General features: G+C 36.5%; 1 protein-coding gene across 3 annotated transcripts in view; it reads right to left on the bottom strand.

The window, feature by feature from the left end:
* Window positions 1-19,289, bottom strand: part of LOC144970953 (phosphatidylinositol-3,5-bisphosphate 3-phosphatase MTMR8-like) — a 99,353-nt gene that overhangs the window by 39,921 nt on the left and 40,143 nt on the right. For 2 of the 3 annotated variants that reach the window (XM_078911165.1, XM_078911164.1), the window contains exon 2: window positions 7,895-8,008. In XM_078911165.1, coding sequence (XP_078767291.1) covers window positions 7,895-8,008 — 114 coding nt within the window. Of the gene's footprint in view, window positions 1-7,894; window positions 8,009-13,203; window positions 13,624-19,289 lie in introns of those variants that run through there. The other variant, XM_078911166.1, reaches the window with a different exon arrangement.

Here is a 19,289-nt window from a genome sequence, read left to right as displayed (position 1 = left end):
CGATCAATTCATACACGTCTATCGTCCCAATTTGCCAAAAGCCCCTCATCCCAAAATCACACCTCCATAGCAAACGATCTTACAAATACCGCCCCCCCCCCCCCCCCCCCCCGCTCTTTCACATACCAACCACTCACACACACACACACACACACCCACACTCACACACACACACACACACACACACACACACACACACACACAAATCCCCCCAAATTCGAAATCTGTCGTGGAACAAGAACGGAATAATTTTATCATTTCCGCACCGACAAATTTCCATTTCCGTTTATTATTATTACTATCATCGCTCGCGCTCACAATCGGCTGTGGCCAGCAAATGAGGTTTAAAACGAAGTTAACGCTTTCTTATGTATCTCATTTATGAACGAACGGTATCGTTTGGCCATGTTTAATCATGGTTTAATGTAAATCTCTTGATCTGAATTCTAAAGAAAGGAAGCGGGAACCGGAAAGAATACATTCAGCCTAACAAGGCACGCGGTTTCAACGAATAAAAACTTGTTTCTGATTATCGTGAATTCACGCTGAGCTGCCAGCCCGCATTGCTAGTTGAACAAATTGGGACATTTTTTTTAAAAAATCAAGATTTTAAAATTTCTTTAAACAAATCCTGATTTATTTTTCTCATTAAGCCAAGAGTACAATATTTTTTTTTATTCGAATCGGCTTCATTAAAATCATAAGAGAACTGCAATTCTTTATAATGAAACCCATCAGAAATAAGCAATGAATACACTTAAAGATTATCTTTTGGTCATTTCACATGTGTAAACATCACTTACTCATCCCAAAATATTTTTTTTTTAGAAAAAAAAACAGGATTTCAGAAACCTTGTCATGTCAGGATTCACTTAATCTTGTGCCGACGTGTCCCTATTTACAGGTCTGATACCCCAAATTGCAATGGGTTCAAAAACATGTTGTATCGGAAAAACTCTCAAACCAATGCAAAATATTGTCCATTACAGCAATGTTAACTCAAGCCTATAATTGCGTTCGTTCGCGTTCAGTTATCAGACTTGCAAACTATTTGAATGTAAAAGGGAGGGGGGTATTCCGGGGATAAACGGGAATTGGCAACTCTGTTTTACGTCATACCTTATTCGGATAGTCGTAAGTACGCTCTGCCTGTAACAAACACCGTCTCCGATGTGAAGTTATTAATTGGGAAAACTACAAATTCCAATACATCTCTGTAAAATGACTCCGTTCGATAAATTCTGGGACTTTGCAAATTGCAAGCCAGATACGTTCCATCTAATTGCTCCGGATCTGTCTAAGAAAAAAAAAGCTTCTTTTCCTGTCTGGACGGGAAATAAATTAGCACCCCCCCCCCGCTCCCCACACCCACCATATCCCAGGCTATTTTGGTGGTTTTTGGCCCACTCAGTATTCCATCACTTCTTGGTAAGTTTCATAAAAGGTCGATCCAATTTTGCTGGATCCACAATACTGCCGTAGTCTGGAAAAACCCCATATTTGAAAATTTAGCCAGAAAACAAGTCCTTCGCGAAGTTCCAGGGTTGAGAGCTTTTGCCGAGATGAGGGTCATTTAAATCGATCGATATTTGAAGGACGAGTTTTCTGGACATATTTTTAAATATGGGTTTTTCCAGAGTACGGCAGTATTGTGGATCCAGCAAAATTCGATCGACCTTTTCTGAAACTTACCAAGAAGTGATGAAATACGGAGTGGGCCAAAAACCACAAAAATGCTGAATGCCATGCTTTCTCCTCTGTTCTAAACAAAGTGAAAGTGACAGATAAAAGAGCAGACATCGATGAGAGATAAAACATCAAAACATCTGAAAAAGTGTGTTTGAAACTGTACCGGATAAAGCACAGAGAAAAATGCAAGGAAAAGAGAAAAAACATCCCAGAAATCAGACTGTATCGACTGGGGATCAAATCAACAGGGGAAGAGAAAAAATATAGTAACACATACATCTGCCCAAGCAAGCATTTGCATAAGTCAGCATGACTCCCCAACCCCGGCCCATCTTCTTTATCGTTGTCATCTCGTTGTCAACTTGCCATCGTCGAAATTTTATTGTTGCTGCTACTATTGTTGTTGTTGTTGTTGCTACTGCTGCTGCTGTTTCTGCTTCTGATGTTCCTATTGCCATGCTGCCATTGTTGCTACTATCGTCCTCATTGACATCTACCATCGACTTCAATACAAGACAGCATGAAATGTTATCGATACTGTTTAACCATATGCTTATAATTATTGTAATCTACATTTATTGACGTTCGCTTGCTGCATTCCACCATTCCAGCATAAACAAGTCCATATATCGTTTGACAATCGTTTCTACACCCAAAACGTCTAATTATGACATCCCAACCATTCATTCTTTTTACCCCTCTCCTTCCCCTATCTAAAACCTCTGCCAAAATGTGTCATGACAATAGCATATACCACCCACACACTATGCAAACAGACACTACGCGCACAAACAAACAAAAACAAAATAAAAAAGTAAACATAAACACGTACACAGAGTCTCTCTCTCTCTCTCTCTCTCTCTCTCTCTCTCTCTCTCTCTCTCTCTCTCTCTCTCTCTCTCTCTCTCCTACCATCATCACTACCTATATAGTATTCTAATTTCTTTATCGCACGTGTAATCACCTAAGAACGCTGCAGTGACAATACTAGTATTGATGCACAATCAAACAAGCCAACGCGACAGGACAAAACGAATACGACTAGATTGATTGAAAATCAGAAATAGAGGATATGCAACGAATATGAGATGATGATTGAAGAAGAAGAGAGAGAGAGAGAGAAGAAGAGAAGAAGAAGAAGAAGAAGAAGAAGAAGAAGAAGAAAGAAGAAAGAAGAAGAAGAAGAAGAAGAAGAAGAAGAAAGAAGAAGAAGAAGAAGAAGAAGAAGAAGAAGAAGAAGATATTGCGACTAAGAGACACTTATGGTGTATAATAATCACAATTAGCGGCATCAACATTGTCAGAGGCACCTTAACCGGTACCCCTAACAAATGAAGGTTTTTTTTTGTTGTTGTTTTTTTTTAAATCTTAACAAACAAACAAACAAAAAATCCGAAAAACACAACAAAAAAAAAAAACAAAACAAAAAACAAACCAAAAAAAAAAAAACAAACAAACAAAAACAACAAACAAAAAAATAAAACCAATTAAAAAAGGAGGTAGTGACGAAAGTGATCATCTACTGAATCAGGGCTAGCAGAGTGAGACAATGTCATTACAGGTGGCGGTTGCCTTCATTCTGTGTGAGTGTCTCTGTTGCTGTTTGTTTATTTGTCTGTTTTAAAAAAAATATTTATGCACGTGTATAAAGACACACACACACACATACACACACACACATATATATATATATATATATATATATATATATATATTATAATATAATATATATACACATGCACTTACATTATATATATATATATATATATATATATATATATATATATATATATATATATATATATATATATATGTTCTATAATGGGAAGTGCATGTGTATGCGAGTGTTTGTGGTGTATTTTGTATGCATTTGCGTACACGTATTTTTGTGTGTGTGAGTGGGGGAGGGGGGGGGGGGGGGGGTGAAAGCGAGAGAGTTATAGTATGCAATGCAATATGTGTTTCATGCTTCATTTATTCCATTGAAAAACACGGGTACAAAAATAGATGTACCGGATCAATGGTGCATGCGATGACTGATTCACCTCGGCACAGTGAAATTACTAGCAGACCGATTGATTGCATTCTTCTCTTGTTTACCAATTTCAAAAGAAGTCAAAGATTCCACAACTCATTGTTTATGTGACCTTATCGATCAATGGAATTAAAATGTTACGCAAATAAAGGTAAGCAAGATGCTACCAGGGGCCAAGAAAGGTAAAGTCCAGGCGCTAGCAACCCATCCTTATGTACAAAAAGCACTTTTTCAATAAACAATAATAATAAAGATTAATGCTAAGAACAGAATGGAATATAAAAACTTCCCAGAAACATAAAAGAATATAAACAAAACACACAAAATGTAACAAAATCCGTCGCGGTCTGCATTCTCTATTGTCTCTATTGCTAAGCTCGAGGCGTTCAATTTATTGGGTGTTGAAAACCGCCGAACCATTTTCTAGGTGTCGTTTTGTTAGTATGTATAATTAAAAGTGGGGGGTCCTAATAACTCAGTTGGTAGAGCGCTCGCTTCATACGCAAAGGGACAACGATCGATCCCAGGTGATTGGGAAGCTGGGTCTGTTTGATTATCGGAAAGTAATTTGCAAGTCTAACGTCCTATTCAAAAGGTAAAAACAATTTCTGTTGTCCGTTTCACGCTAAGGAAACAGGGATACACTCAGGCTCCATATGTTCTGAAGGTATACTTACATATAATATAAAGTCTCAAATAGCCCCGACATAAGGATGAAGAGACGATTAGATATCAAATATAATATATGAAACTGTCAAAGAAAAAATGAAACTGTCAAAGAAAAAAAACATATTGAATGATTGGATTTAAACCAAAAAGGGCGCCCATTGCTCGAACGAAGAACAAAAAGTCAGGTTTAAACTCAATCCAATGGGCTCTGGAACGGATCCGCTCAATTGAGTCTTGATCTAGATTCACAACAAAACGTTGTAGATCACACCCATTCTATTCTTCTTCTGATGTACGAATCAGCCATTAGATAATATCTGTTTGATCAATGTTGCATTCGTCAACAGTATATTTAACATTTCAGTAAATATTCCACAAAATTGATCGCGAAAAGCAATTGTCATTAAATCTCACAATGAATATTGTTTTGTCTTCAAACAGGAAACTTGATGATTTGGATTTCAGTTACTTTTCATCATGATATCGATTGAAAATAATCCACATTGGTTTCAGCAAAAGGTTGGGAAGATTGTCAACGTATCTCTAAAATAATTCCATACATATATAAAGAACAGTGCAGCACCATAAACTTCATTAACGAATCTTATTGAGAGGTGATGCACTTCCAAAACCAAATCATTTGAAAAATAATAATGTCTTTCCGCGCTATTTTAAAGCGTGAAAATTGTTATTTTTGTATAGTATATTAGTATATTTGGTTAAAAGGGGCTTCCAATTCCTGGCCAAACAAAAATCCTGTTCAGATTGGAACCTCGTTGGAGTCTTACCCCCCCCCCCCCCCACCAACCTTTCTCCTATTCCCACAAATCTTTTCTCCCTTCTTCTTCTCTCCAATTAGCATCAAACTCCATTGATTGATGAAACACAATTTTGATCATTTTCCCATGATAACAGCCATGCCCAATCATTCTACGTCATTATTTTTTTCTCTATGAAATCATGATAATAAAATACAAAGCTGTATAGGCTTAGCCTTTATCTTCCATGATATTACGCATTATAATTGCAATGCTCTTTGATACAAGGATCAAAGGTACTGCATTAATGATTTCGATTTGAGTCAAAATATCACGCAACATCCAACCAGTTCCAAAATATCCTGAAGCGTGTCATTAATATACATCCTATTTATTGTACATTAAACAAAGCAAATAACAGAAGGGGCTATTTGCTTTGTGATCCTTTCCCATTGTGATCCTTTTTCGACTTTCTATCAAATTAACGATGATGATGATGATGATGATGATGATGATGATGATGATGATAATAATAATAATAATAATAATATCAACCACGCTTGGATAGCTCAATTCGTAGAGCGCTCGCTTTACATGAAAAAAGACAAAGATCGATGTCGGATGTAGCTGAGTTTTTTTTTTTTTTAGACCACCCTCTGTCCATCCAGCAGTGATTGGGTAGCTGAGTCCGTTAGATCTTGTCGAAAGTTCTTTTGCGATAGACTAGCATCCTCCCTAAAAGGTAGCAGGCAATTGTTGTTCGTTTCACGCTCCATGCGCCTAATAACGGCTCTAAAGGACTAGTTAATCTAACAAGCATTTCATGAGCCATATTCACAGACTGAACGGGCTTAAAATCTCTTCCAAATGTGGACACCACATCTGCCACATATTGCGTAATACATATTGTGTTTCTACTTGACCCATTAAATGCAATTTAGCAAGAAATAGAAAGTGGCAACTTTCACCAAAACAGGAGGGAAAGAAATCGTATAAATGGAAATGAAGCGATAAATAAGACAGAATGGGATATTAGAGACGGGAGCCAAAAGTCTGACAAGGAGTGACTGCAGAATCGATCTTTGCCCATCATGTGGTATCGATCCCAGGGGTTTCTGGTCTCTCTGAGTGTGTGTGATTTAAACGTTGTAGGAAATGCAATGGGTGTTAGGTGTGTTAGGGTCGCCGGGGGAAGCGGGGATCAGCATGACGATTCCTCATATTGAAGTCTTTAAAAATAGGTGTAAAATGCATATTGTAAAAGAGTACCTATCGTGCAAGTTCAATTCTCCTACCCATCTATCTTATTATTCTGTTTCATTCTGTTTAGATATTTTCCCCTACTTTGTATGAGTTATCCTCGAGTCAAGAGGACAACAATTAAGACGGAGAGGGGGGGGGGGGGGTATAACGGTTAAAACATTTTGCACAACATGTAAACCTCATATTTTGAATCATGAAAGGTACATGTATTATCATATGGGGAAGCGGAATGGTTTCTTAGACACTTGAGGGTTGATAATCTTGCCCCCGATTTAAAAAAAAAAAATTCAATTCAGTGTAAATTGAGGCTCGAAAGCAAGCTGCAGAGCATAATATGGTGATTTTGGTTTCAGATGGCGCCCAAAAAATGGTGGCATAAAGATATCTTAATGTTATAGGACTGTAAGACAAATATCCAAGACGAAGAGAGAAGAAAAAAAGAGAGAGAGAGAGAGAGAGAGAGATAGAGAAGAGAGAGAGAGAGAGAGAGAGAGAGAGAGAGAGAGAGAGAATATATGTGTGTGTGTGTGTGTGTGTGTGTGTGTGTGTGTGTGTGTTTGTATAATTCAAATTCCGACAGACTGACGAGTGGACCTAATCAAATCTTTCGGCACAATACATCATTGCAATTGTATTTTCTTTGGAGATAAACTCAATAAGACGTGCATTCAAACACCAGCATGGCATGCACAGTCTTTGCGCTGAGATTGAAAACGGTGCCTTAATCATATTTGTTTCCAGTACTACTACAGCAGTTTGCAATCAGGCGAGCGGCAAATTAAACAAACAGACGTGGGTTATGCAAGACGAAAGCGGGTCACAACTTTCTCTAAAATAACCATGAGCAACGTGAGGAAAAAGAATTGAACACAAATGAATTCTTTAATTATTTATATTTAAAGGAGAGAGACACAAGATAAGACGTAACAAGAAACTTTACATAGAGGACAACATATGCTATTTCATTTTTTTAAAAAATAATAATAACAATAAATACAGTATGTACTGCAGTACTCTGAGAACACATTTTTTAAAAAACATTTCCGACTTTTTAAAATTCTTATCTTTCGAATAAATAAATAAATAAATAAATAAATAAATAAATAAATAAATAAATAAATAAATAAATAAAATAAAAACAAACTCACAAACCTGGGATTTAGATAGACATCCAGGTTTGAAATATTTTTATTTGGGTTTGGGTTTTTTTTCCTGTATTTTTAAAGATTAGGGTCAATTTAATCGATCGATATTTTAATGACGAGTTTTCTGGCCTAAATATTAAAAGCTTCAAAGTTTTCAGGGTACGGCTCAAAGTTCGACAGGATACTCTGATCATAATTAATCGTACTAGTAGATAGCTTGTGACGTCTCCAAGGCAATGTTTTTTTGTTTTTTTTTTTTAACAGTTCGTCAAAGACATAGATGACGAGTAGATAGATGGATAGATGATAGATAGTTAGACATATAGATAACTCACCCATGTCTCCCGTTTTCCCTCCGCGTCAACAAAGATGAGATGTGTCGTAGTCAAGTAGAGTGTGCCCGTCGGCTTTTGATTGGTGAACCTGTCCACATACTTCACATTGTCCACCTGTAAGGAGCGATAAACATATACGGATTTCGAGTTACCCATCAAACAACTCCATATAAAAGATATTTATTGAAAAACATTCCGATAACGAGAATCCACGATAAAGATATGCACTACACAACCATTCCGTCAGATTCTTGATTTGCTTCTTTCTTTTTGTTTTGTTTTTGTTTTTACCGATCTGTGTGTGTGTGTGAGTGTGTGTGTGTGTGTGTGTGTGTGTGTGTGGAGGGGGGGGGGGGGGGGTTACGTGTTCGAATATGAGGAAGCTATTTGAGGGAACAACAGTAAGCACAGGAGAACAAGCTGTGTTAAAATTTAAATGTTCGACACATTTATTTTGCCCAGTTATCGATTATTAATATTATATGGTGCTTGTCAGATAAAACACTTTTATTTTTTTAAAATGTCAGACAATTTGTATTAAGATGACAGGAATCTAACTGGATAATCTGTGTGGTCTGGACAGGTTGCTAAAATTCAGAGAAAATAAATTACAGTTGTCAATGAATGATGAAGCATTAGATACTTTATTTACCGTCTAGCGTCAACTTGTAGGTGAAAAAAAAATCTGAAAAGGTGTGTATTAAACTGACAGAAAAAAAAAGAGAAAGAACAATACATAAAAAAAAAACAATTAAAATTTTTTTAAAAACAGCATGCCTGGACCGACAGGTACTGTATGGGCCAGGATTTGTGAAGTAGACACACCTTTTATTAGACTTAGACATATTTTTCTGAGGGCATATTTTCAATAAAAACGAGTGATTTTATGTTTCTTTCTTTCCTGGGTATTTTTTTTTTTGTTTTGGTTATTTCTTTTGTGTGTGTGTGTGTGTGTGTGTGTGTGTGTGTGTGTGTGTTTATGTAAAGAAATCTAGCTATAGAGTGCATTGTGGATGTCACAAAATTGGTTTAATGCGTCCCCGATTTCCTCGAACCTTTTCCCGATTATTGATGAATCGCCGTAATGAGGAAAATGGCGCTCGCTCAATTGCCAAATAACTAATCACCGTATTGCCAGGGAATTTTGCGTGGCGTGGACTAAATTCTCTTGATCACCCACAAAATTAGTTGCCGAATAACGAGCTTAATGTGTTTTTCACTACCCAGAACCAGAAGACTAACCTTATAAACGAGCGCCACATGATGCTTATCGATCACATAGAGAAACTTATTGCCACAGGTTTGACAAATTTTGGATATATAGGCTGTTTTCATTTCTACCCCCTTGTGAACAACCCGCATAAGTAAAGTAAAATAGATTGTTTAACATAAATTCACCAGGGGGGGAGGGGGGGGGGGGTGGTATTTGTAGTTAGGGTGCGTTACAGGAGAGATGACAGACATCTTATCCCAGAAGTCAGTCGCAGAGAAGCACCGCTGTTGGACAAGACTGCAGGTGGGACTTGAATCCGGCACCTCCGAACTCTGAAAAGATGTCCATTCAGCGGTGACATTTTTGCACACAAACAAACAAAAAACAAACACCTCCCCCCCCCCCCCCCCCCCCCCCCACCCCCCCCCCCCCCCCAAAAAAAAAAAAAGATCTTAAATTGAGCTCACTTTTATTTGAAAATTATATTTGTGATTTCAGCTTGATAGTTGAATTAATCATTTATTATTCTGGTCGCCGTTCTCAGTCGACAAACCGAGACAATCACAATATTAATCTGCATATATAAAAAGATGATGATCATCATTACTCGCAGTTCCTTACGGAATTTGCCTTTATAAAAGGGGGTATTAACGCTGTGCCGTGCTAAAACAAGCTTATCCTTTGTTTAATCACGTTCTATATAATTCCTGTGTGCTATTTCCAATCGCGTGGTGAGTTATGAATGTCGAAGAAAGCTTAGGAATAATACTGATACCAAGCTGACATCAAAGAATTCCTAGAATCGTATTACCGTAAACCTCACAGTAAGAAGATAATGTGGGCGGGCAGCTGTGGTGGTCGCACGTACAGGGAGAATAGTACAATTCAATTCTCACTCCTACTCCCCCCCCCTCTCTCTCTCTCTCTCTCTCTCTCTCTCTCTCTCTCTCTCTCTCTCTCTCTCTCTCTCTCTCTCTCTCTCTCTCTCGATGCCTCCCTCCATCTCATTTAAAGATTACAATAATCATCCTCTAAAAAGCCATCTCGTAATTTTAAATCCGGGTGATTTTCAAACTTATTAAGATAAAACTAGACAACTAGAAGGGTGGGGGGGGGGGGGGGGGTTGGGGGACTTAAATATTACAATAACTTCAATTCGAACACTTCAAACTTCATTCACCAAAATACGCTAGCCAATCGGACGAAAAAGAAAAAAAAGGCGGGGAAAAAGCAGAAAAAAAAAAAAAACACAAAACAGCAAAAAAACAAACCCAATCAAACAAACAATAAAGTAAAACCAAAGCCAGACAACAACATGCCATCTGCAGGCATGTCTTGCACTGCCAGGGCAGCATCTCTAAATTCCATCACAGGGTAGTCTCATTCTAAATCGATACCGACCCACTTCAATTTGTTTTTGTTTTGTCTGCATGTTTGTTTGTTTAGAATACCAGGCCGAAAAAATACCACTGTACACATAGAGAGGTATGATAATAATGATTGTTCGGTTAACGGTCGATTTCTTAATGAAAATAGTAGTCACCAGAGATCTTTATTTAGGTTTAGAGTCACGGACCGACATTTATTTTTTACTAAAAGGCGTAAATCGTAATGGAATGTCTTCTATGCCACTGTTGCAAACACATTTTTCTTGAATTGTGTGCCCTCCCTTCTATACGATCCGACATAGTTTAGCTGCTCAAATTCAAATATACATTCAGATAGTGGAGCGTTTGCTTACAAGCTAGCAGATGAAAACTGACAATTTCCAACTTTCTGTGAAGGTTGTCTTTTTCTTTTATTATTTTTTTTTCTTTTCTTTCCTTTATATATATATATATATATATATATATATATATATATATATATATATATATATATATATATATATATATTATGAAGGTCTGTACTAATATGTCGTACTCAGAAAAATTAAAGCAAAAAAATGTTCAAAATTTAGCCCAGAAGACTCGTCCTTCAAAAATCGATCGATTAAAAAAAAAAAAAGAAACTCTCAAGATCTTGCTATTTTAATCGATCGATATTTCAAGGACGAGGTCTCTGACGAAAATTGTTAAAATATGATTGCTTTTGTTGTTTCAGAATACGACAACATACATGGGACTGGGACTTTTAACCGATCGATATCTGAAGGATGAGTTCTCTGACCAAAATTTTTATACACGTGTTTTGTTTGTTTTTTTGTTTGTGTTTTTTTTTTACCGTTGTTTTTTTCTGAGAGCGACAGTATTATAATACAGAATGTACTATCAATAAAACATCCTTTGTCAACGTATATTGGGCATCCTTACTACCTATGTTTGCGTCCGTGGCCGAGGCATGCATATTGAGCTGTTAGCAATACTTCCTGTCATTCCGGTGGGCGAGTCAATAACCCCAACGTTTGACAAATAGATAAAAGCTACGTTCATTGAGTGATGGAAGTGGTCTCCAAACATCTATTTTACACGGCTTAGCTTTATGCGCCTATCATTGTGTGCATGCATTATGAATAACCCACCTCCAAAGAGAAGTGGAATTTCCCAGAGTCTTCCTATTAGTTCCAGACGCATAAACAAAAATGGGACATTATTGAGTACAGGGCCTTAGAGTTTTTACAAAATGACAAATCATTGGTAGGGCCAACAAACTTTTACTTTGTATTTTGCCAACAGAATAATATAACTGTCAAGACAAGTCTCGGGTATACTTTTTGACACAATTGGGGACAATCTAACGATAGATGTGACACACAGTGTCAATCTGGTTTAAAGTCGGAAAGAACCATATAAAATAATATTAAGTTGTGAAAGAAATTTCTGTTGCTAATTTTCTTTGTTTTCCTTTAATAATTTTCTTTGTTTGTTTGATTTCGGCCTCTTTTTTATGGAAGGGTTAAAAATATTTAAAGAAATAGAACCCAATTCCTTAGTGTAGATATTTATTATGTAAACTCAAATTCAACAAGTAATGTTTTAAATTCAATTTTGAGCATGAGGTTCAGCATAAAATATCAATCTTGAGACAATTGGTCACAAATAGGTAAACATGTTTCTGGGAAAAATAAAAAGTCTTATGTCATGGGGAAAAAAAGAGTATTCAAGACTCGTGTTCGGCGATGAAAAACGTTTACTGAGACTGAGATTAAAAAGAAATGGATGACGATGGTGATGATGATGATGATGATGATGATGACGATGATGATGATGATGATGATGATGATGATGATGATGATGACGATGGTGATGATGATGAGAGTTCTCGCCATAATGATTGGAGTATTATTAGCGCCTAATTCTGAAACCACAACGTTATCAGCTCAAACACTGTTATACTATAATAGAACATGGATCATGGTTTGTTACCATTACTGTTTATTACGATAACATGGACAAGTGGGTTTTCGAGAGGAAATACAAAAACAAAAAATAAAAAAAAAATAAAAGAAAGAAAGATAGTTTGTTTATTTTCTTCTCAAAGGATAAGTCTTTATTGATTTTCATCTCCACGAAATCAAACTCAATCTGCTTCACAGTACTTCTGTGGTAAAGGGAGTGTCATATTATAGTTATGGCCTCGAGCGATCGGCACGCACGCAAAAAAAAAAAAGAAAGAGGGGGGGGGGGGGGGGATGGAGGGAACGGTGAGAGAGTTCTTGACAAGTCTGGCAGCTATCAAAATCAACTAGAAAAAAAGCAACCTAAGGCTTTTATCTTTCTATTTCGTTTGGCCTGTTTATCAGCTTTAATTACTTTATTTCATTGTATATATTTATGTATATATGTATGTATCCATTTATATATACATGTATATATATATATATATATATATATATATATATATATATATATATATATATATATTATTATATATTTATTTATATATACATATATGTACATAATACACACACACACACATATATATATACATATATATATATATATATATACATACATACACACACACATATATATATATATATATATGTGTGTGTGTGTGTGTGTGTGTGTGTGTGTGTGTATTCATTAACTTATTGAAAACAACCCTGCGATATTAATATTCACAATGCTTATGCATCATCCGTTCTTTAATTTACCTTCCTAATGAGCCCCGCATCCTCTTCCTCTGGTGTCTTCTCTCGACCCATTGCGACATCGCCTAATAGACCTCCGACCTCCCTGGAGAGCATCCCGACCTCCTTAGAAATCGTCGTCTGCAATGATGACAGCAGACGCCGAATTTCTTCCGAAGCGCTCGGGGACGCGTCGCCACGTTTGGACCCATCCCGACACCCCACGGGGTACGATGGGGGGTTCTGGGCGCCCCAAAACGCTGAGGTTTCCAGCGTGATGAGGGATGATGCCGGGTAAGGGAATGATGATGTCGAAGAAGCAGTTGCCGATTGTGGTCCAGGGTCGACTTGAGTCTGCCCGAGGGACACGGATAAGCGTTTGACCAAAGTTTGCTTCCACTTGAGTGCCAGTTTGGCTGCTGGCCGTTTCAGGCCTGTACAGAGTCAACTTTTACAGGAACAAACAGCGTTCTATATAGCCATATATATTAATCCATTGTACGAATGTTGCCATAATCCATTACGTTCAAATAATACAATGGCGTCATGGGAATATTACATCCGAGAATTATATTATTCCTCAATAAAAAAATATCCGAACAAGAGTGTATGAAGGTAATGAAAGGGTGGGGTGTATCTTACACGGGCCTGCTTCCTAATTTTTCAATTTGCTTTTTCCACAGAATGACAGAGGAAAAAGTCTTATTTTAATTATAACTAATAACGTGTTCCTAGATAACAAAAGTATTTATTTTTTTAAAATAACACAACACCATTTCGTCAAGGAACAATTAAAAGTAAACACATATCGATCAGAGAAAGTACAAAACACCATACATATCAGTAAAGAACAAAGTTAGTGATATTCGTTCTGTTAACAATAAATAAAACCTTCCCTCACGAAAGCTATGAATCTCGGCTTTGATCACGCCCAATAATTTCTTGATTTAAAAAAAAATAAATGTTAAAAAAACAAAAGAAAATGCAGTTTAAAAAAAAAGAAAGAAAAACATCAGAGATGTCATTAAGAAAGATGATCCTCCCGAATCCCCATTCGCCCACAGAATTCCCCGGAAAGGAGATCATTCCTGGAGGAGTCTCCTAGAATTCCCTGCTGTGCTGTGACAGAATTAGTCTTGACAAGATAATAAGAGCAAGGCTGGCGAGCTTGAGAAATATTTCTGATTTCAGAGGTTGAACGAGGATCGCTTGTAATATTTGTATAGATTATTTCACAATAGAATTTCAGCATAACGAGTAAAGAAATTATTTTGTAAATTCAGCGCAGTCTATTTTTTTTTTTTTTGCCGCCTTGGTGTCAAGTCTTAATCACAAAAAGTCAAGCAATGGTTAAGCATGGTGAGTAATCGGATGGGTGACAAGTGATCATGGAAATGTATTGTCCTGACGTTGTGTACTTGGGTAAACCACTTTACAAACGCCACTGTACTTGAGTCAGGTGTGAATGAGTACCTGACTACAGGCAGTGATTATAGTGCAGGATTGTTATACAAAAAGGACGTCTAACATTACTAGTAGTACTGCATGAAATGGAAATAAGGTTCTATATGGCCTGCTGGAGGAATAAAGGAAATATTGTGAAGCGTGCATACATCCATCCATCCATCCATCCATACATACATACATACATACATACATACATACATACATACATACATACATACATACATACAACACAGACCTTTCTCATTAAAAAAATAAATTCGCAACAAAATTAGATGCTCTAGCTGGGTGCGTGCAGCTTTCAAAATCACCATAACGAAACCAGTGACGAATATTTCAACAACTGAATCAATTTTGACACACACAGCCAGTAGCAAGTCCCAAAAAAAAAAAAAATAAATAAATAAATAAATAAATAAAAATAATAAAATGCCAATCCACCCTATTTGATAAAGCAGTAAAAGGCCTATGACTAAAAAAGTCATTAATTGTTGTACCCGCGATGTGAGGTGAGGGAGGGGAGGGGGGAGGGATGGATCAAAATTAGACATTTTATTGAATTCTTTACTCTTTCCCAACAGACCCTTTTCGCATCAATTTTAGCATACATTTTGAGAGAAGAGCACACTAAATGGAAAACATACGTAAAACGAAATATCAGTTTAATTATCTCGTAAACCAGAGGGAATTGGACATTAATATTATACGACTTTTGACCTTTGTCGGGAATAACTGAACCAGGAGACGACAGACTGAGTGAGAAACTAAAGAATAGAAAAAGGTAAAATTGAGAGGATTATATCACCACAACCTATTTGCTTGCGCACCACATCATCATCATCAATCGGTTAGATATATCAGAGATAACGGAATCAGAATCGATTGAGGGGTAGAATATAAGGCGATTGGGAACTCGCCCGGAATTGAAATATAGCAAAACAACAATTAAAAGACAAAAAACAAAAGGGTAAGAAGTCTATATTCTTCACGATGAAAAAAAAACAACAACATGTTTTGGCCTATTTTATGGCAAAATGATATAGCAAGCTAGGGTGGGAATCGCTTTTTTCTTTAAACAATTTGAGCACAGTATGACCACCGTGTTTATCCACTAAAAGCACTTTATTCAAAACTGGTCTTTTGGGTATAACCAATAATTGATTTATATTCAACTACTTATCGCAGGTATACATGAACGGTAAATAACACTGTCAGTTCTAGCTTTCAAGTGTCTGTAATGTGGCTCTCAATCCAAATCTGATCAGTACCGATGAGTATGGTAATAGTAATAGTAATGATATCCGTCTCTCGAAAAACAGCAGACTGGCATTTAGCATAGCTGAACCAAACAACAGCTTTTATGTTGGTTCCATTACCAGGGGCCAACGTTATTTCTGTCACATCATTACAATGCCATATATATTATATACCATCATAGTTACAACATCATTACGTTATTCGTATGAATCCTTGAGGGAGGTACTGAGCGTGAGCCTGGGATGAATGGAAATAAATATTACTGACTTTTTTTTTGATCATATGATTCTTTTGTCTTCTTATTTATACAGATGTATAAATCACAAGGAATTGAAGCACCCTGTGGCATAATGTAGTTACAAAAGACTTCATTACTTTTCATGACTTGTGGAATTGCCTTATAAACTTTGTGAAGCTCAAACCCTCAAAAACAATTTTAAAGTAAGAATTGTTCTGTTCTAGTTATCCTTATTCTTACCCTCGGCAGAATAAATTAATAAATACAAATAAATGAAGTAATGAATAGATCTTAATATTCTACACGCGAAATTCATTTCATCTTAAACAAGATTGAAATTATAGCGATGTGACTTGGTTTAAATGAAGCGCGGGTTACAAAGCTGTTATTGTTGCTGCTCTTCACCATATATTCGGGGATGAAAAAAAAATGTTAAAACATCAGTTACAACAACTGCAACAATAAAGTTATGCACATAGATTATCATACCTTTCATTTTCCTTATTTTATACTGCCAAGAAACACACTTTCTTATTCATAACTTTACAACATGCTACCTAATATAGTATACGTAAGCGATAGACATTACGTGGCAGTAATCATCAAGATAATAATATTTGTTTTCAATCTTCACAAGTAGTCACGCGTATATCGCAATGGCAGAAAACATTCAGTAGTCATCATCGAAATGAAAAGAGGGCAAAAATTAAAATAACAAACAAACAAAAAAAACAAACAAAATGTGCAGCAGAGTAGGAGGAGAGACAAATTGGAAATTCAAAACCTTGCAAAGGTGGAACTATTAATAAAGAACCAGGAGAATAAACAGGAGAAAGTGGGTAAAACAAGCCTTGACAGCTCTGTACTTACATAGAACGATAAAAAGTAATGTACAAATAGGAATATAAAATGTTTAAAAAACAGAGAAAAATACTAAACACGAAACTATTTGGGTTCAAAACCCTTCTTCACTTTTAGGTTGATGTTTACTTTTGAAACTGTTATTTTCATTTTTTGAACATAAAATTGTATTCAACCACTACTTTATAAACTAATTTGTACCCCTCCAATTTCAGAATAAACATCACTTACCACACCCGTGGTAGTCGTGGTGTGTGGGCGGTATGTTTAACCATGGTATAATCAATACAATAGCATGTATTTTGGCTGTCCTTTCTGGTCTCAGACTCTTGCATTATTTACTCTCTCTCTCTCTCTCTCTCTCTCTCTCTCTCTCTCTCTCTCTCTCTCTCGCTCTCTCTCTCTCTCATCCCTATCTCCACCTCTCCCCGCGTTTCTCGACTTCCAATTTCGTTAAAATCACCATGTTTAAATTTGTAGAATTGATAAATCGATACAAAATATGAGTATAATAGGTCATCATCCAATTTTCTGTACCTTTCTCCACCCTGATTATTTCTTTCATTCTGAGGTCTCATTCGGCAGTGACACATTTTTTATGTGTCATTTCATTTCTTATTTTATTATTAAAATTTTATTATGGAAACTAATGATTCTTTTACTACATCGTTAATCCCTCACAATTTGGTCTTTGGAATATTAAAGCAATGAGTCTGTGATTACACAGGGAAACGCTCTATATAAAAGTAAAAGATATTTGTTGTAATTTTGTCACTATGGTATTCATCGATAAATAGAAATTTAGAAGTGACAAACTCGGGAGCAGGCAAGGTCTGAGATTCGATCCATAGTCGAGACATGATGATTTTTGGGGGATATATTTATTTTCCTTATATTTTTCTCTCTGCTTTATCTGAAATAATATCATACACATGTTTTCAAGTCTTTAGAAATCTAGAAGTATAATTCCAAAATGTTGCTCTTCTCATTACGTTTAGGTATTTTCATCCTTTAATTTCCCTGTTTACTTTTTTATTATTATTTTTTTTTTAATTTTTAATTTCATTTTAATACTTTTCATATCCAGCGTTGTTAGTCTCATAAATCAACTATTGACATCAGTGTGAGCAAACACGCATAATAATTAATAGATACCAATGCGTGTGGCCAAAGAATATTAAGCTTACATTAATGTCAAAATACAACTCCTGGCTGTTTATCACGCCGACCAAAATCACAAAATCGATTGTGGTTACAGGGCGATGATAAACAGTTGTAGAGATATTGGGAGTCAAATGTGACCAGTCGTCCCAAAACGTTTTTATATCCGGGTGATCTGGATGCTTAAATTTGAATTTGAAGCTTTACATATAAAACAAAACAAATATATAGCGCATTTACACGGATCAACCATGCTCAATGCGTTTCACAATGTTTTATTCATTCCTCCAGCAGGCCGATGGAACCATAAATCCATTTCATACAGTTACAGTACCAAGCGTATTTTTGTACTAACAGTCTAAGTCGAGTGGGGTAATGTGTGTAAAGTGTCCATACCCAAAGACATCACGTCGGAATCGGAATTTTTCACCATCAATGTCACCCACCCAGCCACGAACCAAGCTTAATTAACATCGCCTATCTTTTGTGGCAAGACGAGACACCGTGTTCCTGAGCCACTTGGTCACACAAATTTGAGTATGATGCCTTTGGCCTTCATACAGGCATGTGAGTTTTGTCTCTTAACCTTCAATCAACTTAGACTTTATAAAAATAATCCCAATTTGGAATATCACCAGATTGACGCGGTGGATCACAGATGAGCCGTAAAGACGCAATGGCTGTTCTGGGTTGTAATCAGTAGATAGCTCATTCGAAAGGTTACATTAGGGAACAGTATGATGTATAGAGGTAGATAACCTTATGTTCGAATCCCAGTAGAGTCAATGTAATTGACATATTACTAATACTGTCTTGCGAACCTTCTTTTGCGTTCTGTACTTCTGTTGTAAACTTCCTTTTATTTTATTTTTTTAAACTGTACATACAGTATTCAGTTTAGAGGGAGTCCCAATAAAGGGACGCAAAGGGACCAAGATCGATCCCGGGTGCAGTCGAGATTTTTTCCGACCCATCCGACCACCCAGTAGTAGATGGGTAGCTGGGTCTATTAGATCTGGCGAAAAGTACGTTGCGATAGACTAGGGTCCTATCCAAAGGGTATCAAGCAATTGCTATTGTCAGTTAGTTCCACGCTATAGAAACCGCGATAAACTCTGGCCCCATGGGT

Source organism: Berghia stephanieae, chromosome 4 (genome assembly GCF_034508935.2).
Source record: "Berghia stephanieae isolate SIO BIC M18660-M18661 chromosome 4, UCSD_Bste_1.3, whole genome shotgun sequence".
NCBI lineage: Eukaryota > Metazoa > Mollusca > Gastropoda > Nudibranchia > Aeolidiidae > Berghia > Berghia stephanieae.
Note: the sequence above shows the minus strand (reverse complement) of the source record. Positions and strands in the feature narration are given on the sequence as shown.